The 27,795-nt window shown below is 41.6% G+C and overlaps 1 protein-coding gene across 1 annotated transcript in view; it reads left to right on the top strand.

Moving 5' to 3' along the window:
* The window catches only part of LOC109402341 (toll-like receptor Tollo), a 29,357-nt gene continuing 1,562 nt past the window's right edge, over positions 1-27,795 (top strand). The window contains exon 1 of the mRNA XM_062860884.1: positions 1-27,795. This exon is cut by the window's right edge and continues 1,562 nt beyond it. Within this exon, the coding sequence (XP_062716868.1) occupies positions 1,385-5,332 (3,948 nt within the window). The 5' untranslated portion in view covers positions 1-1,384 and the 3' untranslated portion in view covers positions 5,333-27,795.

Below are 27,795 nucleotides of genomic sequence, written 5' to 3' on the forward strand. Positions count from 1 at the left end.
AGATTATTGTCAATCTGCACCGCGGTGCAGCAGTGAGCGAAAGAGAGTAACCGCGTTCATTTCGACAGAATAGCGCATCAAGCGTGACGGCTGCGACTCCGCAACGAACCAGCCAGTCGCTTCCGAATCGCGAACGAGAGAAGACGCTTGTTTCAGCTGCCGTAGTCCGTGCTCGTGTCCGGGTGTCAAAATACGCTCCACAAAAACAGTGTAGAATGGTCGGTTTCCTCTCGTCGTAGGGGCAGAAACGAAGGCAACAAAAAATCGACCGTCTGTTATTATTGTGATGTGCATGGTTGTTGATGCCGCGTTCGCCAGATAGAAGGCGAGGAATAAAAGCATTATAAAATTAGTCAGAAGAAAAGGAAGAGCGGAGAAATAAAGTCGAGCCGTCAGGGCGGTCCACAAGGCAGCTCAGTGTTGTGCACTGAAGGGAAGAAAATAGCTGTATAAAACAATCTTATGTGCTAATGTGTTTTCCATCGGCTTAGTCCCGCACTATGGTGAAGAGTGTATTTTTTGTTGATGGTAGTGTGTGCTTATTTATAAACGGATATCACCACTGAGGGGAGCCCCTGCGTGGAGCTCATGCCAAGAGAAGATTCGACCGTTTGAGTGGAAGAAAAAACGTGAAACAGCGAAGAATTCGTTCGAACAACAGCCATCAGTTTCAGCATTTAAAGGTTTCTCCGGCGGAATTGAACACCCGCGTTTTCTGCATAGAAGAGCAGATCGAGTGAGTTGGGTTCGTGTGCTTCTCGGAAGGAATTGTGAAGCGAAGAGCAAAGCAAAACAAGTGACCGACTCACGATCTTTGCATCCGACAGTGTTTGTGTGCACGAGATGAGTGAATAAAACAGATAATTTTGTATATTTTATGCTCTGATCGAAACTAGAACAGCACTTCTCATATAAAACATCCGTGCCGGGGTGGTGTGAATTCCGGTTTCGAAGAGTCTGTGGGAAAAGTGAAAATGCCAGTTGATGACTTCGGCGAAGCAGTGAATGAAAATTTGTGTTTCAAATCGAAGTAAATTCGCTATTCAGATTTCAATTGGCGGACGCAACCGCACGGCAGAAAATCATCAACCTGGCTTCGGTACAGGGCAACGGTGCAGTTTTTATTCTACTTGGATGTGGAATCGTGCTTCTGGGTTGCTGTACGTTAGTGACTGCGGGTCGTAACAACTTCCTTCGACACGATGATGCCTTGCCGAAGGGGTGCACCTGGACCGGTGCGGTACTGGAAGTTTCGCAGGAGAAAAGATCCGACGAGTTGCAGTGCAAAATCAAAACCATAACCAAGACCGAGAGTCTGCTAGCTAATATAAGTAGTTATCAAATTGATAGGATAAAATCGCTCAAATTAGAGTGTAACGACATAATGTTCTTCGAAAGTTCCTTAGAATCGACAACTACGCCCGGAAACTTCCTGGGAAATCTGAACAGCTTGCTGAAACTGTCGATCGAGTACTGCAAAATAAAATACATCCCAGCGACGGCATTCTCAAACATGAAAGTACTGAAGAGTTTATCGTTAAGCACCCACAACATTGATTGGTCTGTTATGAACCTCGAACTACATCCAGAAAGTTTTCGGGGATTAACTGAGCTTAAAGAGATGCACCTGGCGGATAACAACATCTGGAGTCTACCAAACGAGGTATTTTGCCCCCTTTACACATTGAGAGTATTGAACCTGACCGGAAACAGACTAAGCGATATTTCACAGCTGTCATTGTCCGATTGGGGTAAAGGACCAATAGCCCCTGGAAAAGCTTGTAATACAGGTCTTGAGGTGCTAGATTTGTCAGGAAATGATATTACGCTTATGCCCGACAACGGTCTTTCAGCTCTAAGATCACTTAACGCACTCTATTTACAAGAGAACCTTCTCAAAGAAATAGCCGACCGGGCGTTTGTAGGACTGGGCACACTTGAGATTCTCAACCTATCCAACAACAAGCTTACCGCTCTTACGCCCGAACTGTTTCAATCATCCCGCAAGATTCGACAAGTGAATCTTCAGAACAATTCCCTATCGGTGCTGGCACCCGGTGTATTTGAAGGGTTGGACCGGCTCGAAATGCTGGACCTGTCGCGGAATCAGCTGACCTCGACGTGGGTCAAGCGGGATACATTTGCTGGTCAGGTGCGTCTCGTAGTGCTGAATGTCGGCTACAATCATCTCACCAAAGTGGACCAACACGTGTTCAAGGGGCTGTACAGTTTGCAAATTCTCAACTTGGAGCACAACGCCATAGAGCTGATTGCCGACGGTGCGTTTAGTGATCTGAAAAATTTGCATGCGCTCTTCCTGTCACACAACCGGTTGCGACAAATCGAACCGTACCATTTCAGTGAGCTGTACGTTCTGAACCAGCTGATATTGGAGTCGAACCAGATTGCGTATATTCACGAGCGTGCCTTTGAGAATTTGACCCATCTGCATGATTTGAGTCTGAACGATAACCGACTGGAAGAGATACCGTCCGGAATGAAAAGCTTAAAATTTCTGCAGTCGTTGGATTTGGGCAAGAATCAGATATCGGAGATTAATAATTCATCCTTCGAGGGACTGGAAGAGCTGATCGGGCTGCGGCTGGTGGATAATCAGATAACGGAAATTTCGAGGGACACGTTCTTTGCACTGTCAACGATCCACTTGCTAAATCTGGCCAGCAATCGGATACGGCACGTGGACCAGTCGGCTTTCAGCTCAAATCCAACGCTCAGAGCCATCAGGCTGGATAATAATGAGCTGGAGGATGTGGCAGGGGTGTTCACCTCACTCACGTCGCTTGTCTATTTGAATATCTCCGACAATAACATCGGTTGGTTCGACTATTCACACTATCCGCAGTCCCTGGAATGGTTGGACATTCACAAGAATAATATCTCCGAGCTGGGCAATCGGTACGATGTGGGAAATTGGTTTCAGTTGAAAATGTTGGACGTATCACACAACCGTATCAAATACATCAACTCAAGCTCGTTTCCGAAAAATATCGAAACCTTGCTGCTGAACAATAACCAAATTGAGGAGATTGCCCCGGAGACATTCACTAGCAAGGAGAGCCTTGTGAAGGTAGTTCTCTATGGGAATCACTTGCGTCGACTGGAAATGCCATCACTAGCCCTGACACTGGTGCCGGATACACGAACTATGCCAGAGTTTTATATAGGCGATAATTTAATCCATTGCGATTGTAGCATGGAATGGTTACAGCGCATCAACGAGCTGAGTTATCTCCGTCAGTACCCGCAGGTGAAGGATCTCGACTCGGTTATGTGCACAATGGAGCACGAGCGTGGTGAGCTGGTCCGGCCCCTGATGGAAATGAAGGCCAGTGAGTTTCTATGTAAATATGAGAGCCATTGTTTCGCAACGTGTCATTGCTGCGATTTTGACGCGTGTGATTGCAAAATGACGTGCCCGGACCGGTGCAATTGCTATCACGACACGGCATGGGAGTCCAACATTGTGGACTGCGGCAGCGTGGGACTCAATTCCATTCCGGTGAAAATTCCAATGGATGCCACCGACATCTATTTGGATGGGAACAATTTTGGCCAACTGGAAAGTCACGTTTTCATCGGCAAGAAAAAGCTCAAGTCGCTGTATCTCAACAATAGCCACATCGACGGGCTGAACAATAAAACGTTTGGCGGAATTCCGGCACTCAGCGTACTGCACCTGGAGCACAACGGGCTGGAGAGTATCAGCGGAGCTGAATTCGAGCAGTTGCGTGAATTGAAGGAGCTGTTCCTGGATCACAATGCCATCAGTGCCATCGGAAACAAATCGTTCTATTATCAGAAATCATTGGAAGTGCTTACGATAAATGACAATAAAATCAGTGAGTTAAAACCCTGGGAATTGATGCCACTGGGCGGTAGGTTCCGGCTAATATCGCTAAGTGGTAATAAACTGGCCTGTGCTTGTGAATCGATGACTAAGCTGGTGGACTGGGCCGAGCGACAGTTTAACGAAACCGACGGACTAAGTGAATTTCAGTGTTCGAATAATAAATTACTGAAGGACGCGGTTAAGGAGTGTGAGAGCCACAAGAGTGCTCCGATTGCGACACCAACCGTGCAGCGAACGATTATCGATAATGATTTTATAGACTATTTGCCACTGCTGGTTGCCGTGCTAGCTGGACTAGTGCTGACGATTCTCCTGGTGACGCTGGTGTTTATCTTCCGAAACGATGTCTGTCTGTGGGCGCATTCTAGGTACGGAGTGCGAATTTGCAAGGATCCGCTAAATGCGATGGAACGGTGCGAGGATAGCGAGAAGCTTTACGATGGATATCTTGTTTATAGTGCTGCCGATGCCGATATGGTTACTAGTCAAATTGCACTAGAATTGGAGCATAATGGTTACACACTTTGCCTGCACTATCGCGACATACACTCGGCATCTTTCCTGGCGGATTCACTGCAGGGTGCGGCCGATGCATCTCGAAAGTTAATTCTGTTTATTAGTGTGAAATTTATGCAATTGGAATGGTCCCAACCAGAGTTCCGGGCTGGATTGCAAGCCGTGTTAGAGCTAATCCGGCCATCCCGGCGGAAACAGAAGCTTATCCTCATTACTTCGGTGCCACAGTCGATGCTCACGATGGATCCCATTATGGATATCCTCACGCGAACCTGCACCGTTATCTCGTGGGACGATCGTCGCTTCTGGGACAAGCTCCGCTTTGCCATGCCGGACATTGGCAAAAATTCCCCTGTAAATAAAGCCCCACATCGCAAAGCCATCAACATCCGGTATACTCCTGCTCCAACGAATCCTACTGCGCCGACGGCTACCTGGCCGAAGCGCCTCAACTCCGAAGTATGCGTACAGTATCCACCGCAGTCAACTCATTCCCCCAACCACAGTACTTACAACACCGAGGATGAACTTTCGACTGCTTCCTCGCCACAGTACGAAGCACCGACGCTTCACCACGCAGTTGGAGGAGGTCACGCGATGGTTCCCTTCCACCATCACCATCATCCTCATGCCCCATCGGCGCCATCACACCACATTCCACTGCAGCAGCAACAGCAGCAGACTAGCCATTCGCCGCACCTGCAAACCTATCCTCATCATCCCCAGCACCAACACCAACAACAACTACAGCAACAGCAGCTCCATCAACTGAACCTTCAGCAGGGCAACGCCTCACCGGGCATGGGGGCTCCCGTGGGCTACTACCGCACCAGTAAGTCCAACAATACCAACACCCTAGGCCACGTGTACTCCACCATTCCGGAGTCGCAATACAACACCCATCACTCCAATCGCAGCGATAGCAATCGACCGTACTTTGTGTAATATTTACTCTACTTTTAGCTCTTTTTTCAAATCTACCACCCCCTTCTACATCATTCTACATACACCTCCCCCCCCCCCCCCCTCTCCAACCCAACCCATGTGTACCTACTTCATTACCCATTTCACTCGTACTCGCTTCGATAGTCCTACTATTAAAAAAAGCAAAATATTGTGTATAAAGAATTGTTTACTACACTACTCTGTGAACTACTCGTAGGTTAGGTCAAAACGAAAAAAGACTTATTTGATTAGAAATCTCCCTCTCCATACTGATGAAGCATAATCAAAGACCCTCAACAACACTCTTTCTGTGCGAGTGGGCAAGCGGTTTGGATGCCAATACATTTTCCCTATCCCCCCTTTTTTTTCGTTCAAAAAACATAAACTCATCACGGAAAGCACTGCGACGAGAGCTCGCGAAGCATCTCGCGGCGCGCCACCATAATCGGACTGTTTGTTGTGTTGATTTGTTTTAATTGAAAGTGCCCGCCCTGCGCGCGCTCTGGGCCCTGGGCCCTGGGCTCTCCGTTCGATCGGGAGACTTTGCGCGTTGTTGCGGGAACAAAGGCAAACATTATCTTTCGATGGCCTCTCGGCGGCACGGAAAATCAAAATATACCACACTGATTGATGTGCGCGAGTCAATAGGGTACCCTTGATCGGGGGCAGTTGATCAACCGGGGTGGAACTTATTCACTTGGTAACAAATGCTTTGTCCATGATTAATAAACTCCCGAGTAACTTAACACTTTGGTACCCATGCTACAATAAGCACTTTGAAGATCCACAAAGTTTACGTTCCCCACCGAAATTATTCAGAACTTCACACAGAACTCAAATAAGATTCATTGTTAGCCTACTAAGCAGCTTGAAAGCTGCTTAAGATGCTACTCGGAACTTGAGCGGATGCCATTTTAGTATACAAACTTAGAAGAAAAGTTTTGTTTCAACGAAAGCAATTTTAAATAACACTCTGTAGATGCACGCTAGTTCAGAGCAGATATCTCATTAGTTCCTTGTGTAAGTGTAGCAGATCTGGTAGTTCTGGAGTAGCAGCAACTACGGACAATGAAGCTCAAGCTCTTTCCCAGTAATGATCTGCGAAGTATCCAAGCCTGTTTAGCCGTGTCTGTTCCTCCGCGGAACAAACTAGTCCAAAGCGACCAACTTCTCACCGCTTAACGGTATGCATACTACTGCTTACTGATTAACCGAGTGGAATGCCGAGGCTGTTGAAATCACCCCAAGAGGACGTTCAATTGATTCGGATGGGCGGCTTTTTCCTGTTTTGTTTCGTTATTGCCCAGTGTAGTTTCAAACTGGAACACGCAGTGCGGCATGCATCCATCGTTGTCCTACAACGGTTCTGCTGACAGGTTACAATTCTTCGGTACTTGCGTGATGCCTTCAGATGATGAGTTATTGAGAAACAAATCGACGGAATGGTACGTACGCAGCAGAGGCGCGTTTTCGATCGACACCTGATAAGATCTTGTGGGCTCCATGCGGGTACTGTCCCAAATGAAGAGATACATTTAGATAAGGTGGGGGAAATTGTTTATGTGGCATTGCAATGTCATGTCCAGTCTCTAATGCAGTGACTGTGTAGTGTAATTTGATAATGTTGCGATAGGGCATCGCTGGTGACAGTTGATGAATTGGTCATTGTTGATTGTGGGGAAGATTATGACATGTGAGAGGTGTGATTTTAAATGATTGTCTTCTTGGTGGGTTCCATGAACATCATTTGAACACGAAGATGCAAAATCTGTACATGTGTTTGGGATTTAGTTTTGAACATTGTGTGATTGAGAGATCAGGAAGCAATCGAACTATACTTAGCTAGCAATATTGATTTCATCTTGTATAGCTCCCTCGTTTGTACTGTTAGACAGTACTAAGCGAACTCATGATGCTTCTTAGCACCCGACCCATCTGAATAGAGTTCTTGCAAGCAGATATGTCCTGCGTACTGGAGTATTACGTAAGAAAAGCACAATACCCACACAACCTCAAGAACAGGTATCACACGCTTAAGCTTATGACTCCGAACCATAGTTCTTTTTAACAATTCTTGTGCATAAGGATCATTTTGACCCCAACCACACGCGCACTATGTCAGCGACCTGTTTCCATTAAGTTTTGCATTAGGCTTTAAGGAACTGGTCTTTGTCGCCAACAGAAGTGTGAATAAATGAGTCAACGGCCTTTCTATTCTACATATCGTATATTATAGATCGTTGCGTTCTTTGCATGAGGATAGGTGAACCTTCAATTAATACAATTAGTATTACCAATCAAGGATAATAGTTTATAGACTTTGTCGCAGTTCTTTTCTAGAGTCTTTCCTTTTTGCTGATTGCACATTAGTTGGTATTCTACACACGTTTTTCGCCATGAAAAGATGTGAAATTGTCTAAATTAGTTTCCAATTCATGTTAACATTTGACGAGACGAAATAAGTCTGCCAACCAATTTTGGGATTAGCAATCTACCGGATCCGTGGGCTTACTAGTGCAGAGGATTATTAAATCCTAATTATTTCCCAGTACTGCCGAGTACATTCGCGATTCGTTTGGAAGAGGCCAGAAGTTTCGTCTTATCTCTTTTTCAGTACAGTTGCTACATACAAAAAACGGTCAACTTTAAATCCAGTTTTATATCAACAGATGAACCACTCCTCAAGAAGTCCCAGTTTATTGAACAGGACGACTCTCGACAATAACTTGTACGTCGAATTAACCCTAAAAGGGATACCTTCATGGCCTCAGTTTCGTCACCTCGCTGAGTGTGTTCCATCAAAGACGAGCTCTGAAAGGCGCCTGGGGTCCAATGGACCCCAGGTATCCCTTTTAGGGTTAAGAAGGATAATCCACTTGAGTATGTGTCCTTTCTTGTAGATTGGGCATATGAGATCAACCAACCAGCTGTTGGGCAATTCTAAATCCTCCCATTTATTTGCATAAATGTTGTGGTTTGATTGACCTAGCTTCTCGCTTCCATACTTGAGAACCGGGTATTCAGATGGTAACACTAGTTTACAAAACGAAAGTCGTGAACTTCTGTCAACGACCAAAATTTTTGAAGCACAATTTAGCGCTGATTCCGAAACCGTGCTTCAAAATTCTTTAAGTAGAACAGTTTTTGAGTTTTAGCTTAATATTGAGTTTTATAACTTTTTAAAACATGGAATCAACTAAAATTAAAAGTTTTGTTAGACCAATTTTAAATCTTTTTCCATAAATTAGGAGCTGCATATAATACCATTCGATCATCTGAATGCAGGTTTTGCGTCAGATTGATAAAATTCAAGACATTGGCGAGTTTTAGGGACAATCTCCTTAAAATCTCCAAAAATGTGTGAAGAAATGTATTTTTTTTTTCAATAAGAAAAAAACAATTTAAAAATTCTATCTCAACGTTTATTTGACATATCATATGCAGGCGAGTTACAGTAAAAAATTCAGCTCAATTGGAGCATTGATTACGGAGAATGAGATGTGTGAAGTAAGCGATTTTGCTTAAATTAGATAGAACAAAAATCGATTTCAAATCATCAACTTTGTATGGAAAGTCGAAAAAATTTCCGCTCTACTGTAATTTTTTTCCTTCGCGTTTTCGAACTACACCAAAAATGATCATCAGCTTACCGAGTTCAAAAATGCTGTAAACTAGTGTTATCAAATCCTGTTAACTTCCAAGACTGCTCCGGGTGCAGTCGGGATTCGTAGGATCGGAACCGTAAGTTGTGTCTTATCACCTTCGTAGCACCCAAAAGTAACATTTTTTAGTCGGATAGACTATAGAGTAGGCCTGTCCAGCTTTTCAAAAATGTTCTCTGATTCTCAAGTCCACCCCCATATTTTGATTGGCATCCTAAAAGAAGTAACTGGTCAAAATTTCAGCCAAATCCATTGAAATTAAGAGGTGCATCAAATCAATTTTGTGTTTTTCGACTATTTTTGAACTTCAAAAAATCATAACTACTCTAAAACATGTCAAAACCTCATTCCTTCGGCAGAAATTGAAAGCTATACTTGTCTGCTACAACTTCTCCGAACAACGTGTGCCAATAAAATTGAAGGAAACATGTGTAATTATCACATTTGTAATCAGAAAAACCTTAAAAAGTTGATTTTTTGATAAATTTCGTTCTGGAACACCCTAATATACTTAAAAAGTTGGATTTTTCAAAACGGCATCATATTCTCCAATGTTTTTTGGTTATTTGCTTCTTTGACACCAATGCTGTAGGAGTTGAGCAAAAATTACTAAAATTCGTGAAAGTCAAATGTGGCCTAAAAACTAGCTTTTTGGAGGCAATCACGTTGTGGCGCGAAATTGTACTGAACGTAGTAGCTTTGCTTCCTAGTAGTTTGCCTTGGCTACCCCCTACCACGGGTGATAACAAACAAGCGCGATGACAGGTGTTGGCTATCATATCAGTGCTGACCAGGGAATGAAATTATCAGCAAATTGAGACGAAAAACAGCGTTTTTCGAGCAACCGATTTTTTCTGTTTTTACTTTTCCTGTGAGAAATGTTTATCGATCGTTGCTGTTTGTCCCCGATCAAAGATAGCCGAAAACTGGAAATCGCTCTTTTCATTTTCGCTATCCAACTTTATCGCCTGCAAAGTTATCGCGATAATTATCAGAAGGCAAATAACAAAAATTTGCCGCTAACGGGATTCGAACCTAGACCCTCCACAAAAATGTGTATGAGCGCGCACCATAACCACACGACCACATAAGCTGCTCGAGAGGGAACTGAAATTTTATACATAAAAGCTACAGTCGTTGACGACGGCACTACGGAGAGGCGAACTAAGAGCAGAAAGCAAACCAGTCAACTTTTCATTGCGGATGATAATCGATTTTCGGCGCTGCGGAACTAGCGAAAACACATTCTCGGGAGAAGCCCGGGTCTGAATTTATCGCACGTCTTTTTTCGCCGATAATGCGTGTGAGAGAGTTTTCTACAATCGCGATCATGATCGATAATTTCATTCCCTGGTGCTGACGCGATGCCACTTTTAGCGCGCCAAAGCGTGATTGCAGCTGGACAGGCCTACTATAGAGGGTTCTTAGAACCACCATAAAACAAAAATAAAATGTATATGATACATGACGGTTCCAATAACCTCTACAAGACAAATTGATCACCAAAATGGTACTTGGGACGGTTGCCTTGTCAAACAGCAAGTGGTTGGCCGCTGCAGCTACTGGTGGTTCTTACTCATTTAACTACGTACTGCGATCTGGTAGATTTTCTGATACGTCTAACGGTTCTTTCTGACGCATCATCCGTAGGTTGATCCGTCGTTGATCGACCTTTCACGAAATCTGGTATTCACTGTGCTCAGAAGCACCTGAAACCAGGATCTACAGGAACTCACGCTGCTGCTTCGCTATCTTGTATCTTGTACACCGAATTTGACAGGTGAATCCATCTGTAATTATCACAGTTTAGTGTGTGCCTTTTTTTGTAAATTGGGCGTTTGAAGCCATTCGACTGGCTGGTGAGCAATCCGTCAGAAATCATCCGTTTTTCTAAAAAAAAAAATAGAAATATGCTAGAACATTTGTTTTATCATATGCGTTTATTTCCGTCACATTAGGAGGTAGGAGGTAGGAGGTAGACTACACAACTACTACACAAAAGCACTGGACAACAAAAAAAAATCTTCTACATTTCACGTTTAACCCTCGAGTGATCGCGCTGTTGTATTTTGTACAACACGATGAAAAAATCTCGCTTTTTGTACTCAGCATTAACGTGGTGCTGACGCAGGTAGTCAACCGCGCGAGTTACGGAGGGTTAAATTGCACTCCTCTTACGAGTCGACGTTTTCTTTCCAAATAACACACGCCGAAGTAAATTGATCTAAAGTAGTAACAGTTAGTATTGCGACATTTGCACCCATTTAGACTGGGTTCGATTTTATTATTATCACAGTTGAATTCCGCATGCGACTTTGCAGCGGCTAGGATATGCAAGTTCGGTTGCGTTCACGACAGGGGCGTCGGATGCACAACAGTTAAACAAAATAAGTATGATTAGTGTGAACTGTCGCTGAAAAATGATGATTCATTGAATTCTCAAATTATCGGAATGGTCTAAACATTTATGAGAAGCCCAGTATACTAAGTCATCGTTCAATTTTTACTCCGCACGATTCACTTTTTGAACAGGTCATAAACTCATACCCCACACCCCCAAAAGCTGTGAGCTATTTCAAGGTTTGTTTTCACTGCTGTTGAATAAACCAAAGACTGAACAGTTATTGACAAAAATTACTTTCCCCGACGGTTAAACATAAACAAAGCATTTAACTTCGTGCTAGAGATAATTTAAACAAATAGGTATGCATGTCAACTTATGCATATAAAATATCTTCTCCCACAACAATGCCGAGAAAGAATTCTTCTTCTTGCACTATGGTGGCGCACCATGATCAAGTTGACAAATAGTTATCTGAAATGATTCAATTGTTTCGAACGTGTTCCATTTATGCTGTGCTAATGTGAACCGTGTTCATGTTTACAACCTAGAAGGTGTTTGAACACAGTGAACCGTGTAGCTAATAGCAACAGATTTGCAACGTGTGGTCTCATTCGATAATCTTTGTTGAAACGCGCTTGTCGATCGAGAGTCACTCGGAGCTTAGTCCTAGAAACCTTCTCGAAGACTTGAAGAATTTTACAAGATTTTTGCGTTAGATGTGAAAAACCTGCAAGGCATTCGAAATGATTGGATACAGCTTTTATATCCTTCAAAAGAAGAATATCAAAGATGTGACAAGTCCAAAGCTTGTGCAGTCTCTCCGCTGTGTGGTCCAATGATCACCCGTATTTATACTACCTTAGGTAGACACAATGAATCATACCTAGACATTTAGGTACTGTAATGAACAGTATTTTATGTAGGTAGATATCCTGTGCACACAACCATTAGGTAGACACTACAACAGCAAGGACTGATCGTTTATTAGAGACTTCCACCCACTTTTCAGCCACCTCTAAACATATAGGGTCCATTACACCGGGTCGAGCTTCAGCCAGTAATAAAGTGATGATCCGGAAGAACTTTCACCTAGTCTGGTTGATGCCCATCGAATACACGGTACGGTCAAGAAATCCAACTCGACTCGTTTATGACCAAGTGTAATGAGGGCAGTCAGCCATCTTGCACTCCACATTTAAGGACATACTTGTTAGAATCCCAAAACGGCCGCCACAATGGCCGACTTTGGCACCTACTCACGATTTCGAGCGCACAAATCTCTTCGTAAACAAAACCAGAGCATCTGATCTTCTCATTTAAAGCTAATTACAAATGAGCCAGAACAGAATTTCAAAATACACTGTTGTTTGAATCTTGCTTCTTGAGATTTGTGCGTCCGAAGTTCGTATGCACTGTTGAAGCGGGATTTCATGACGTTTGTCCTTAAAGCATGGGAACTTATTGACCTCCGGAAATTTCACTCACACTCATCGAACCAGAAGGAATTGGGAATGACTGCGATGCAATTTCAAGCACGACGTCGTTGAACACCATCCATTTGGGTAACAAACTATTTGACTCAAGATCTGAACTTTTTAATGTTGGACCATCATTCCGAGACCTAAATTGTTTTCAAAATTGTGAACATGCACGAATATTTCTGCCACGCTCACTGAACATGAGCGTTCAAAATGCATCCTAAACATTGAAAAACAAACCTGTTGCTGATCTGGCGATACTGGAGTAACAACTACAGGCGGTAATTTAGGTTCTTAAGCTTATTTTATTTGCTCTAAAGATCAATGGTCTGTGAAGTATCGATCTTACGCAAGCCTGTTTGAACATATCTCCGCAGTTGATCTAGGAAAAAGTTGTTCCAAAGTGACAATTTTCCAGTGGTCTCGATTGCGAATTTACTACTTAAAATCAGTTTAGTCATCGCAAATATCCATGCCCTAGTAGACTTTAAACTACATTCAATAATTTGAAAATTTCTATTGGCCGCGGGCTTAAGACAGACCTTTTTCCCCTCCGTAGAGACTACGTACGCAGTCCTTAAACGGCCCAGCGCATTCTATGCAGCTTCGTCTGAAAACCTTGCTCCATCGTAACCTTCCATAACTTCTTACAACACGTAATGACATTCATACAAAATTTCACTTCACAAATGGAAATGTGAGAAAAAAAAACAAGAGACAGTGCAGATAACATCTCTTAATTCGTTTTTTATCATAAGAAGTTTAAGCTGCTGATTGGTCTGTTATGTTTAGGTTCTTCTTGCAAAACCTAGAATCTTGTTTGCTTTTTCATACACTAAGTGTACCGGAAAGTCTATATATTCACTCTAAAACGATTTTTCTATTGAAAATTCGGCGGTTTAAGATGATGTCTTTTTGTGTGTGTATGTATGTATGTATGAGTGTATGTATGTATGTATGTACTCACTTTTAAGGAACTTCCCATCGGACAAATTTACGCATTTTAGCATGAACCAAACCAAAATTTTACCGCATTATCTGTTTTAAATAAAATGAGTTAAAGTCCCTTTGAGGCAACAAAACTCACGAACGACAGGACCGATCAGGATGACTCTTGCACGGTACGATTCGTATTCAAGGTGCCTGTGTTTATAAGTAGTAAAAGTTGTGAAAATAATCTAAAAAAGTAAGAAAATTGTTAAAAACTTGATTTTTTTGAACGGGGAAGAAAAACAACACGATCGCAATAAAACCGATCTAGAGTGCCGTGCTGCAATGAACCCAACAGTTGTCAAACCACCACATCTAGGCAAGACAAAGTTTGCCGGGCCAGCTAGTCTGTTATAAACAATGGTCCGAATCGGTCAAAGCTGTCCGGGCTTATGGTCATTTTAGTGATCCGGACCAACACCGGTGGAATTGGTCATAAATAAAGTGGAACCAAATCCCATCATGCGACACTTTTTGCAAGGTTGACGAATTTTGAGTGGAAAGCATCAATGGAAACCAGAAAATGCACTACGTCGATCCAAAATTCAAGATGGCGACCTTAAATATAAAAAAATGCAGTCCAGAATTATCAATTGCGACTGTTTTATGAAGTGTTGGGTTCTAAAAACATGCATTACTGGTACCGTAATCTGGGGGGAAGTTGATCACTTTTGCTCTATTCTTTTGAATAAAATCAAGTACAATGCACATGACTCCAAACAAATATTTTTAAAACATGTACTGAGTGGACCTGTTTCAATTTCCGTAAACGAAATTCTTACAAGAAATTGCTAAATTTTATAAAAATTGCTCAAATGGCCGAATTTGAAAACTTTCAATCCGGGGTGAAGTTGACCAACCAATGACATAATATACTAAGAATAGAAAATTATTGAACAAACTAAATTTGATGATGCTGAATCTGAATAAGTTTTTAAAATTCTTACAACTGGTGTAATTTGTATGTTAAAAATAAAATAAAGTTTAGTAAGTTACAGATTGACCCACATTAAACGCCTAATGGAATGCAATTACCTTTAAAAATCGTCTTACTTTCGCAAAAACATGCTTTTATCAAATAAAACTTATATGTTAACATCGATTTTAGCTCAAAGCTATGTTCAATAAGCCTCCCATGGATAAATAAAAGTGTTTTAAAAGTGAATCATCTGATAAACAAGGCGTTGCCGGGAGACGATTACGGTATATTTGGATGGAAGATGTCCGGGGTCCAAACCAGAATTGGCAACCCTAAATTCCATATGGTGGTCTGTAATTCTACATGGCGGCTGTTTTAAGGAGTTTTGAGCTCTAAAATCATGCAATATCGGTATATTGGGATGGAAAAGCTGTCCGGAGTTCAGAAATGGTGAACAGAATACCTATACAAGTTGCAGGCCTAAAATCCAAAATGGTGGCCCACAATTCAAGATGGCGGCTGTTTTAAGAACATGCTCGTTAGAATCTCAAGATGGCCGATTTTTTACCCATTAACGATTTAAAGTGCACAAATTTCATGGAAATCTAAACCAGTACCAGTGCGCCGGCTGTTTTTATTTTAAGTTTGTCTCGAGTTAGCAATAGTAAAATAAATACTAAACTATGAAGTATTTGATTCTAATGTGCAATATGGGTATATTTTGTATATAAGAAAGATGTCCGTAGTCCAAGAATGGTGATCAGCAAATCCAAGATGGTGTCTTAAGATTCAAGATTAGCAGTGCAGAAATCAAAAATGTGTTCATTTTAGAATTAAAATGCTATTACTTAATTTCTTAGGATAACTGTAATATCTTTGCGGGATACCTTATAATAGTAATGACATAACTCCGACCAGTTGTTGCCGGACCAGTTTCTGGGATTTTTTTTTACTGAATACCGTGATTTCGCGTGAAATTGATCAGTGGGTGAAATTGTTCGACGTCAGGACAATTTTTGTTTGTCAAAAATAAAACTTTGAACCTAGAACAATTTGTAGAAAATTACCATCATCTAGTTCAAGGGTTATTGAATGATGAGTTTACATGTTTAACAGCTAATGAGTCACATATTTCTGCATTAAATTTGGCAAATTTCAAGGACACTTTCAAACTTTTGTTACCGTAGCAGTATCGCACATGGAATAAATATTCGAATGAATGTTTATAGCTGCCAAGTGTTCGCTAAACCTGGTTCCGTCTTCAAAAGTTCTATAAATATTGATATTTATGCATAAAATTGTACTTTTTCTAAAGTGATGGCTTAATTAATATGTAAATTCCATACTTTTTGGCGTTTTGTTTATATGTATTAAACTTAAAATTTAAACAATTAAGAATTTACTAAACTTGTATAAGTTTTCCAAAGCTTTTCGCATCCTGTGGTGGTTAATTCAGATGGAAAATTTATTTTCAGCACTCACAAAGACAGTTTACTGATTAATCAATTTCACCCCGAAACTAAAATTTCTGATTTTTCATTTTAAGCGATATTTATTGCAATAAAATGATTTGCAGTAAAAGTTTCAACCTCGTTGACTGATGAAACCTGTGGTCGTACTTGTTTTAAAGCATTGAGTTTGACCATATCGATAAGTATTCAAAAATTAGAAGCCATAAGGGCCTGTCCATAAACTACGTAGACCCTTAGGGAGGGACGGTGGGATCTGGCCAAAGTCTACGCTCCATACAAACTTCGAAAATTATGTATGGACAAATGTCTACGAGGGGGGAGGGGGGTCTGAGATGGCCAAAAATGAGTCTACGTAGTTTATGGACAGCGCCTAAACTGTGAAAAGTGATCATTTTCACCCGAAATCACGGTACTGTATTTTTTATAAGTGTGAATAGACAGAGATCTGCACCCCTGGGATTCTAGATTTATAAGTCCGGTTCTGCTCGTCATTTATCAAGAATTTGTTGCGTAATTAACATTTGATTAGTCATTTATCGAACATACAAAAGTGGTGTCAGGAAGAGTACTTGGCCATTGGTACGCTGAATTCTTTGGATTTTGGCTTATTGTAGCCCACGAACAGCAATCGTTAAATGTATCTCGATCGACCCGATTGACATATGACTTTCATAACAGTTATAGTTTAGTTTACATTCCCAACTTTACCCCATACGCAAATTCACCAGTTGTTCAATGCTAATTATTTATCGCAAGTCCCATTAGTCAACAAACTGTGTGTGTGTGTGTGTGTGTGATCCAACTAACACCCACTGTCCGGCAGTGATATTATGGAAGAAAGATTTCTGCAATATCATTTTGATACTACTGCAAAAAGCTTTAATCCGGGAGTTAGAAGGTGATAGCTCTATTGCAGATTCAGAGACCCATTTCAGAATGGCTGGAGAGACACGTCCATTCAGAAGTCACTTTCACTTACAATAAGCCCCGCATGTGTGCATTACCGTTATCAATTGGATAATGATAATGCAAACACACTTCCTGATTCAAAAATAGTCTTCGAATCTGGCACGTATTTAGTTCAATTTTTTGTAATTAATAACGATAATCAGAACTTTCTCACCGGATTCCATCAAAGGTAGCGCTGCCATCACCGCACGGGAACGTCTTCACAGCGCAGCTAAGCTTGCTCGGCATGCTCCTCGTCTCACCTCCATCGTGCATTCTGTCATCATTAGAACACACGTCACTTGACCTCTGACAGAACTTATTATGAAAATGAGACCACAATTTGATTCACTGGCATCTCTGATCCCAAAATCATATTCACATACACGCGCATTCTTCTTTCGCATTTTTTTTTTTTTGACAAAAACGACGACGACGGCGACGAACATGAATCGCATCAACGAATACAACAAAACATTAATAAGAACTTGCCGCCCGTGAAATTTAGGATGAACCAGTTCCAAACTATGCTAACCACCCTAACTTTCCCACGGTCTAGATTCTAGATGATCAAATCAAAGCCGTTCACTATTTTGGTCACTCCAGTCCCTTTTACCGAAACGCGGAACATCTTATTTCAGTGGCAGCTATCATGTCACGCATCTTTTCATCATCATTCAAGCACGTCTCGACTACTACACTTCTATGTGTGCAGCATGTATCATCATTTAACCAAAGTGTTGCATAGTAATCCTCGACGCGACACTTCACTTTGCTTCGACGCAACGAACAGTGAAACATATTTCTGACACGCTGCCGACCGCCGACGACGCCCGCACTTGCTGCTACATTTTTTACTGCCCAGCACTACACATACTTGCACAAGACTTGCACACTCAAATCACATTTCATCTACCACCACAACCACCCCGTCATGGCACAACATTCCACGCCACAAAAAAAATGTTGAGAGCATGAAAAGAACCAAAAGAAAACTCTGAATTTTGAGGCAGGAATCAGTTCCTTCACTAAATTTTCACTATTCCTAACACGAAATCCCCTTAGGGCACTCAATTATCAAACATTTACTAATTAACCGCGCGTAAAATATACGAAAGTTGATGAAAAATCAGGAACGATAAATCCACTACACTTTCACAGGCAGGGTTGCCACCTCATCAGTCCCATTAGTCAACAAACTGTGTATTGAAAATAATCAATGACTGATTATGAAAATAAATAAATCTTAAACGGTTCAAATAAATGAGCCTACCTTTCATACCCCGGTACGAACAACCTACAACAAAAGAAGCTGATGGATCTCCACAACCGCGAAGCCAGGCCACTATGTAGGTACATATAGCTGCTGTAAGAGAGCGGCTGGCCGGATCGTGGAGTTCTCCGCAACCGAAGAGGAAGGGGAAAATTATTCTCTTCCCGCACGTTTTGAGGCTCCTCTACCTACACCGGCCTGGCACTAGCGTTTATTGTGTGGCTTAGCTGTCCGGTTGGTGCCTCCGAGATAGATCTAAATCTACATCTCTTCTTGAGCGGGAGGCTGCGCTGGTTGATTTCAATCTCCATCCACGACGGTGTGGTCACCTCGCCCGTCGCAATGCTGAGCTTCGAACTTCGAAGATCTGACCGGTGGTGGTGGTTGTTGTTGGCGTGCGTGACGTCTTCTCCGACGAGGTTCGATCCGGCCTAGCCATGGGGCTACGATAATAGTTACAGACAGGCAGAAGAGATCCATCGTTCGCTCGCGTGTGCTGGCATCGTGGTGTGAGAAGCGCGCACATCCCAGGATGACGGCAGGCTAAGGGAAGAATTCCTCTAATAGGCGGTGGCGCGAGAAAGGCAAACTGGTTTCCGATTCTTGGTATTTTTGGCTATTGATGTTCAATTTAGATTCTTTTTTCTCTCTTTTTTGCTTCTAATAATAACGATTATCTAGGTGGTAATCGGAATAAAATGAGGCGCTGGCACGTAGACAAAAAAAGGTCAATCGAAAGTGAATCGGAAGATAGCGTTTTGGGGAAGGTGGTTGATTGAGATGAAATTAATATTTTGGCTGGGAAGGGATGGAACGTATTTGGGAAAGTGGGGTGCCAAATTAGTGCGATGAATGTTTGCGGAAGTGAAGACTAATTGGAGCTAAATTAGGTACAATAATATTGGTTTAGTGACGGCATTGGCGATGGTGAAGACGGTTAACAAAAAACTTTTAAATATAGAAAGTAAACCCCCAAACGAGAAACATTACAATTTTTAAGTTTTATGGACAAAATGTGTTATCATTCATAGATTTGAAATAATCATCTGCAAATGATCTTAACTGATTGTGGTAACATCTCTAATTGAACAGAAGCTGTTCTCTTCGCCCAACATGTTCGAAGAAGGAATTCTGGTCTTGGAAAGATTTTCAGTTGAATTTGACGAGAGAGTCATTCAGCTTCGAATGCTACATCTATTTTGCGGTTCATATACAAATCAACTTATACAGAACAGATTTTTTATAGTATTTGAATATGCACATTATATAGCGTCATTGGCAAGCATAATAATAAGCTATTCTGGGAAAGATTAGAAATTGTTCATCTAAGAAGACGCTCGAACCCCTGTTGTCTTTGTATTGCTAATATGATACTAAATTCACTCTAAGGTCTTACCGAAGTTCTCTGGTTGCTTTGCCTTTGCCTTCAAGGTATATCTCCACCAAAGCACTACAATGAGACTTCATTACCCAACAATTAACCCTAGAACCCCTGTAGCTCCTTCCGGATTCCTAGAACTGCAAAGCAAATAATCCAGCAGAAAATGACCAAATGCACGTCCGACCAGCCATTTCCTAAAGGTGTTGACTTGAAATATCCTCGGCCATAAGTCAAAGCAGAACGCGCCCCACCACCATGCATGTGCCTGCCTAGTGGATGAGGAACACCGAGGGCAACATTCAGTAGTCCAGTCATCGCAATCACCCGCCAGTATTATTTTTCTCCCTGTCGCCGTCATCGTCGTCCATCGGTATAATTACTATGTATGGGTGCATGACATCCAGCCAGCCAGGGGGGACCCTTCGAGCCATTTGCTTTGGCGCTATAGTTACCTCTACGTTACAAAGGTACTGTGACTGGTACTACCGCAATGACGCGCACCGTTTGGTGCCATTTGCCGTTAGATTGGTTTTGCGCTGCTTTGGCGACTGATTGATGATCTCTATTTATTTTATTAATTACTGTTGCAACCCCTGCAGCGTCCAGTAGTGTCGGTCGGTGTGTGGTGTGGTGACCGTGGTGCTCCTACGCGCAACGGTCGTGTAGGTTCGGACTTTTTGTCACATTTGTTGGGGGCAGGTGGGGAATCGGTGTGAAATGAGCCAACGCATGAGAACATGAGCATGAGCATAGATTTCTGCACAATTCGTAGTTGCTACTTCGTGATGGACCAGAACAATCGAAATCGCACAGGGAATCAACAAATGGATTTTGGGAGCAGTTAATCGTTCTTAATATGCACCTTTTGGAGAATTCCAAAATTTATTAAGTCAATAACAGTACCAGGCTCGTCTTTACGGTCATCGAGGAAGGGAAGGAATGTTAGTATGGCTGACATTGCTTACTAGAGACCTAGTAGACCACCCTCAGCGCGAACCCTCTGGGGCATTTCCAGAAAGAAGTACGAAAAACACCAAGAGAAATCCAGTTGTTTTTCAGAAGGATTTTTGGATCAGAGGATTTTGGAATTCTCAGGATTCCTGCTGGATTCCTAGAAGGATCACTTGGAGGAAAAGCAGTAAGAAATCCTGTAGTAATTTCAAATAAGATTACAGAAAGAATCCAGAAAAAGCGTTTGTTGGAAAGCAAGATCGAAATTTAAGAAGAAACTCCTACACGAATACTAAGACGAATTCGTACAGGAGCTCCTGGAGAAATTCTTGTACGAATCCCAAAAGGATTTCCTGAAAGAATGCCAGAAAGAATGTCCTTTGACCCATCAGGACGTGCCCCTGTCTGGCCCTAAAACTGCACCGCGCTCGCGCTGCATACGCCAAGCGAGGTTTTCTGGTAGTGTTGTACTTTGTACTTTTTACAAAGGCGAGTGTCCCGAAGGGTTAAAGAATCCCAGGAGGAAACTCCTGATGAAACCCAAAAAAAAAAACCTTTTGGAAAAAAAATTATCGGGGGATCGAGGAATTCCTTCTCTCGATAAATATAAAAATACCATCTGGATACCATCAAAAAATCTTGCTGGAGATTCCCTCATGATGTTTTTTCTACTGCAGATGGCACATAGGATGTTTTCTGTGGATTCCTACAGATTTTTTCATCGATTTTTCTAGGAGTCTTCTTGTCTAACATCTAGGAATATCTCTAAAAACTCCTGAAGGAATCCCGAAAGAAACTTCTCGAAGATTGCCGTAAGGAACTTCTGCATCCTAGAAGAAATTTCTGAAAGAATCCTAACAAACAGTCCTGGAGAAATTTCTGAAGGATTTTTAGAAAGAACTTTTGCAATATTCTCAAAACTTACCTTCTAAAGGATTCTCACAAAATAAGAATGAACTTTTGTAGGATTCTCAGAAAATCCTTAGGAATTCTTATAACGAATACCTGAAATAGTTAATGGATTTTTAAAAGGTACTCCTGGAGGATTTCCAGAAGCTGCTTCTTATGAACCCTAGCGAAAACACTTGGAGCATTTCTAGGGAGAAGTACGATGTGAAGAATTAGCTTAAGTTAACATCCACAAAAAAAAGAAATAAAAATAAAAAAAAGTGCGAAAAAATCCCAGAAGAACTCCTGGAAATATCCAGAAGAAGCTCCTGGATGGTTGCCGAAAGAAACTACTAGAGTATTCTCAGATGCAACTCCTGGTAGATTCCTAGTAAGATCTTTTGGAGGTAACGCAGTAAGAAATCCTGAAAAAAAAAATCATCATAGAAGATCATAGAGAGAATACAGCAAAAGCTTATGGAAGAATTCTAGGCCGACAAAACTCCAGGACGAATAATAAGAAAAACATCTGGAGGAATCCTAGAAGTTCCTCATAGAGAAAATCGTGTACGAGAGAACATTTTATGTAATCCCAAATGCAGCTCTCAGAGGAATTTCAAGAGAATATCTTGGTTGAAACCCAGATTGAGTTCCAACTCTTTGTGGAACTCCTGAAGCAATTCGAATATTTGAAGAGGAATATCATGATTAGAAGGAACTCCTGGAGAAATTCCAGGGGTCAACAATCTTTTCTTTAAAAACTTTTCATCGAATTCCGAGAGATAACCAAGTGGAATGGTATAAGATAATCTATAAGAATCCTAGACATATTCTTGGAAGAATTTCTTGGGGAAACCTAAAAGAAATTGCATAGGAAAATTCTTAAGGATTACCACATTTTCAGCATAAACTTCTGGAGGATTCCCAGAAATAGTTCCTGGGAGATTTACACAACAAATGCCTGAAATTACTGAAGGACTTGCAAAAGGAACTCCAGGAGAAATTCCAGAACGAATTTCTGGAGAATTCCCAGCAAAAATCTTTGGAGCATTTCTTGAGAGAAGTACGGGAAGATCCCCAGAAGAAACTTCAGGAAATTTTCAAAATGAGCTCCTGGAGGAGTCTCAGACGCAACTCCTGGTGGGTTTCTAGAAGGATCTTTTGGAGGAACAGCAGTGAGAAATCCTGGCAAAATTCCGATTTTAAAGAGAATCCAACAAAGGCCTTTGGAAGAATTCTAAATTGAAATTTCAGAAGAAACTTCAGCACGAATACTAAGAAGAACTCCTGCAGCAATCCCAGAAGCACCCCATTGAGAAATTCGTGTATAAGTTCCAGAAATAAAAACTGGAAGAATCACAGAAGGAACTTTTTTGATGAATCCCAGAAGGAATTCCGGATGAAATCCCGAAAACGATGGTCACATAAATAAATATTTTCAAACCAAGAAATCCTGAAGGAATTTGGGAAGGATAAGCTGCAGTTGAAGTTCATAAATAAAAAGAAAGTAAAATAAAAATCCTGCAGGAATCCCAAAAAGACCTCCTGAAGAAATTCGTGTTTGAGTCCCAGAAGGAATTCCTGGCAGATTGCCAGAAGTAACTCAGAAAAAAAAACTTCCCTAGAAATTACCTAGAAAAAAAAAATCTTTTGGTGGAAATGTAGTCGGGGAAATCTGCTTTCTAAGATTTTCAGAAGGAATTTCTAGATTTCTAGAAGAAATTCCCAGATGAATCCCATTAAACAGTACTGATGTCTTTATGAACTTTCACACGACTTTTATTAAGTACTCCTGCACGAGTCTCAAAGCGTTACCACATTTACAGAATAAACTTCCAGATGATTCACAGAAATAATTCCTCAAAAATTTCCATAAAGAGTATCTGAAATTGCTCAAAGATTTTCCAAAAGTACATATTTCTTGAGGTTTTTCAGAATAATCCTTGTATTCTAGCAAGAACCCTTGGAGAATTTTCAAAGAGAAGTGCTGGAAAATCCCCAGAAGAAATTCCTGGAAATTTCCTGGAAGGAGCTCCTAGACGAAAAGAAGCTATTGGAGGATTCTCAGATGCAACTCTTGATGGATTCCAAGAACCTCTTGGAGGTAACACAGTAAAAAATCCTGGAAAAAGGTTATAAAGAGAATCCAGAAAAAGCTTTTGTAAGAATACAATATGGAAGTTTCAGAAGAAATGTCTACACGTAAGCCAAGAAGAACTCCTGGAATCCCTATAGGAAGGAGAAGTAATTTGAGGAGAAATTTCAAAAACAAAAAAATCTTCTGTTGCATACTCTGAAGAAAACTTCAGAAAAACATTTGAAAAACTTTCGGGGGGAAAATCTTGGAGAATCTCAAAAGCAAATCTAGCAGGAATTTCAAGAGAAAAAACTTTGAAAACCAGGAATCTTCAGGGTACTTTATTTAAGTGGGAAAATCTGGATTACTCGGGGAATACTTGAAAACTCAGGGAAATTTTGCATCGATAATAAACGAACAACTGAGTCATATGAATGAAAAATGGTGAACTTCACTACTTGCAGATATACTTCTTCTGCTTTCTTCTTTATGGCTCTACGTCCCCACTAGGACTGGGCCTGCCTCGCTTCAACTTAGTGTTCTTTGAACACTTCCACAGTTGTTAATTGAAGGGCATTTTTGCCCGCCATTGCATGAATTTGTATATTGTGAGGCAAGCACAATGACACACTATGCCCAGGGAGTCGAGAAAATTTGCCCGACCGGAACGGGAATCGAACCCGCCGTCTCCGGATTGGCGATCCATAGCCTTAACCACTAATCTAACTGGAGACGCTACTTGTAGATATATTCAGAGGAAAAAAAAACCCACAGCGTCTACTTCATTATTCATTGGAATAAAAAAGTTTTTGAATGTCTAATGTTTACATCTCCCGAATATGCCCTTATTCTACGTGTTTGTAGTGAGAACTGTTAAAACAAATATTTTCGCGTAATGCTGAAGGTTCTTACTGATAGTTTATGGTTCTGTGAAGACGTTGAAGATACTTCCGGATGATTATTCTAAAAGCAAGCTAAATCAAGAAAGAATATAAATAACCATGCTATAGGAACCAAAGGAGGGTTCATAGATCTAGCAGATATTTCCGACAAGCCGGCAATTCCGATAAGATGCAGCAAAAGCCTTCCAGGGTTCCTCCCAAGATTTCTTTTGGGATTCTTCTTCCAGTATTTCTGAATTTGGAACGATTTCTCCTGAAGTTTTTCAGGAGAATCCTAAATATTTTTTTCCAGATTTTCTTCCCTAGGATTTTCCAGTATTGCTCCCAGAATCCCTTGAGGAACTTTCTTCGAGATCCTCCTGCGTTTTCCCCAAATACATCTTTGTTGAGTTTCTTTCAGGATTTATCCCGAAGTCTGCACAAAACTTTCTCCCAGATGTTGCCGCAGAATCTCTCCTGAAGTTCCTCTCAGAACTTGAAAACATCACGCTATTCCTTCCGGCGCTCCTCTTGGAACTTCTCCAGGATAGATTTCCGGGAATACTCTCTGATTTTTTACTTGAGTTATGTCTAGGATTTCCACCAGAGCTTTCCCAAGGATTTGTTAAGGAGATTTTTACGAATTGGAAGATGCTCCTTCCGTGATTTCTTCCGAAGTTTCTGTAATTCAATTTAGGAAATTCCGGAATTTCCGTGAACTCTCTTCTATAGTTTCTTCTGGGATTTCAACAGGATCTTCAGTCGGGATATTTGCTAATGCGGGATTCTTTTTTTTCGAAGTTTCACTTAAAAATTTTCTCGGAGTTTCTACTGGTTATCCTAGAAGATTGCTCCCGGTGTTGGCCCAGGGTTGTCTCCTGATGTTTTTTCCGGATTGCCTTTTGGGACTTGCAGGATGAGCTATTAGGGTCTTCAATTAGCCTAGTGATTAAGGCTATGGATCACCAATCCGGAGACGGTGGGTTCGATTCCCGTTCCGATCGGGAAAATTTTCTCGACTCCTTGGGCATAGCGTATCATTATCCTTGCCTCACAATATACAAATTCATGCAATTGCAGGAAAAGAAAGCCCTTCAATTAATAACTGTGGAAGTGCTCAAAGAACACTAACTTGAAGCGAGGCAGGCCAAGTCCCAGTGGGGACGTAGAGCCATAAAGAAGAAGACGAGAAGGATGAGCTATTGCTGATACTTTCCATGAAGTTTCTTCCTTGGTTCCTTTCAAATCTTTTCCTAGATTTTTCCTCGTAGTTGTTTACAGGATCTCTTACAGTGATACTTCAGAGGTTTTTTAAATTTTTCTCCGAACTATTCCCAGAACCCATTTCGGAGTCCCTAACGGAAGTTGTCCCGAGATTCTGGATGAACCTTCCGGAATTTCTTGGGTGGTTGCTCCCGGAGTTGTTGCAGGTAATTACCAGGATTTTTTTCACTTACGACAATTTCTGTAAGAAATTACCGGAGAAATATAGCATAACATTTGAAAATGGCCTTGATGTTTTTTTTTGTAAACAAACGTGTTTCGGTCCCTACAGCCCAGCTGCATCCATCCACGAACACCAGCACCCTGCTCAGAGTGCCCGAAGATTTCCCTTTCTGATAAGGGATTTGGAGGGAGTGGGTGTATGCCGTCGTCGGGCCCTACAGCGACCGAAACATGTTTGTTTATAAAAAGCACTTAGACCCTTTTCACATGTTTTGTTGGAAATATCCGAAATAAATCAGGTGAAATTTTGCATGAAACTCCGCAAGACCTATTGGAGAAATATCAAGAGAAACTTCAGAAAAAAGAATCCGAGGAAAAATTGGGACGTCTCAGAAAAAAAAACACTGGGAGTGTACCCGAGAAGAAATATCAAGGAAAACCCCCGAGAAAAATCCCGGAAGCAACTACGAGTGAAATCCCGTGAGGATATCCTATGTTCATTTCGGAAACCTGTGTGGAAAAAGTCACTGCTGGGATTTCTACAGGATTTTCATCCGGGATAACACTTGAGATTTCTCTCAGAGTTTCTCCCTGTTATCTCAGAAGATTGAGAAGATTTTTCGAAATTTCTTTGTGATATTTTCAATTTGTTGGAAGACTTGCACCAAATATCTAATCAGGATTTGAATGAAAATACCTGACTATTCTGAGTAGAAATTTAATCAGTTTTTCTCGAGAACTTCGATTGAGAATTTTAATAAACTTTCTGGAAAATCTGAAAGTATATTCTAAAGCTCCTCTACCTACAATATTTGTTCTCTGGTCTAGATGCTTCATTTGACCCACATCTCCCGAACCACGCACGCACCCAATTGGCCGTTGGCGATCGAGCAGATTGTGTGCAGGTATGTCAAAGCCAGCGCGTGTAAATTGCGCGTTTCCGTGGAAAATTGTCGGCACCTTTCTATGATTGCTTGACCCCAGGTAAAGAAACAAATTCAAGAATCTTGAATCAAGATACCTATCCAGCATAGCTACTCCGCCGCAACGCAACGGTCGCACGTTTGACCGTCCAGGTCAGATTCAATAAACGATAACTGCCCCAAAGTAGAGATTTCGTTTACATTAAAAGCCAAATTATTGCCTCGGAACGATCGTTTTCGGACGCAATCGAAATACCTGAAATGGGACAAGTTACCTTGACTAGGCGCTAGCTGGCGAAGAAGGTAGAATCAAACGCGGGCTGAGTCAATCCCCAATGGTCGATTCGGTTGCGAATGGTAATCAAGCCATTAATCTTCACGATGTTCTCGCACTTTGTACCTAACCTAAGGTAGTACCAACCAGCAGCGCTTAGGGACCATTCGAAGAAACGATCAATTTGAGGGTTCTGCCTCGCGATAGTGGAAATCCACTTTTCTCGGTTCGGTCGTAGTCACGTACGGTCGTAAAAAGAGTGTTGCCGTTTTCGATTTGAATGTTATTCAACACCGGTCGTTGTCGTCGCCATCGTCAGGTGGAAGATATTTCGGTGTGACACTCTGATTGCGACACGTACCTCCCTAGATGCGTGGGTTTCCACCTACACTTCCTAATGGGTGGCAAATTGACTGAAGTGCCTCCTGGTTGGCCCGTTGTGGTCGGCCTAATGGAGCGGATATTGTTTATGTTGCTGGGATTTATTTCAATAAAGCCGGGAAGTCATTTGGAGTCATTAGCTGGTATCGCATGCTTCTTGGAATTGGAAATGGGT

Source organism: Aedes albopictus, chromosome 3 (genome assembly GCF_035046485.1).
Source record: "Aedes albopictus strain Foshan chromosome 3, AalbF5, whole genome shotgun sequence".
Taxonomy (NCBI): domain Eukaryota; kingdom Metazoa; phylum Arthropoda; class Insecta; order Diptera; family Culicidae; genus Aedes; species Aedes albopictus.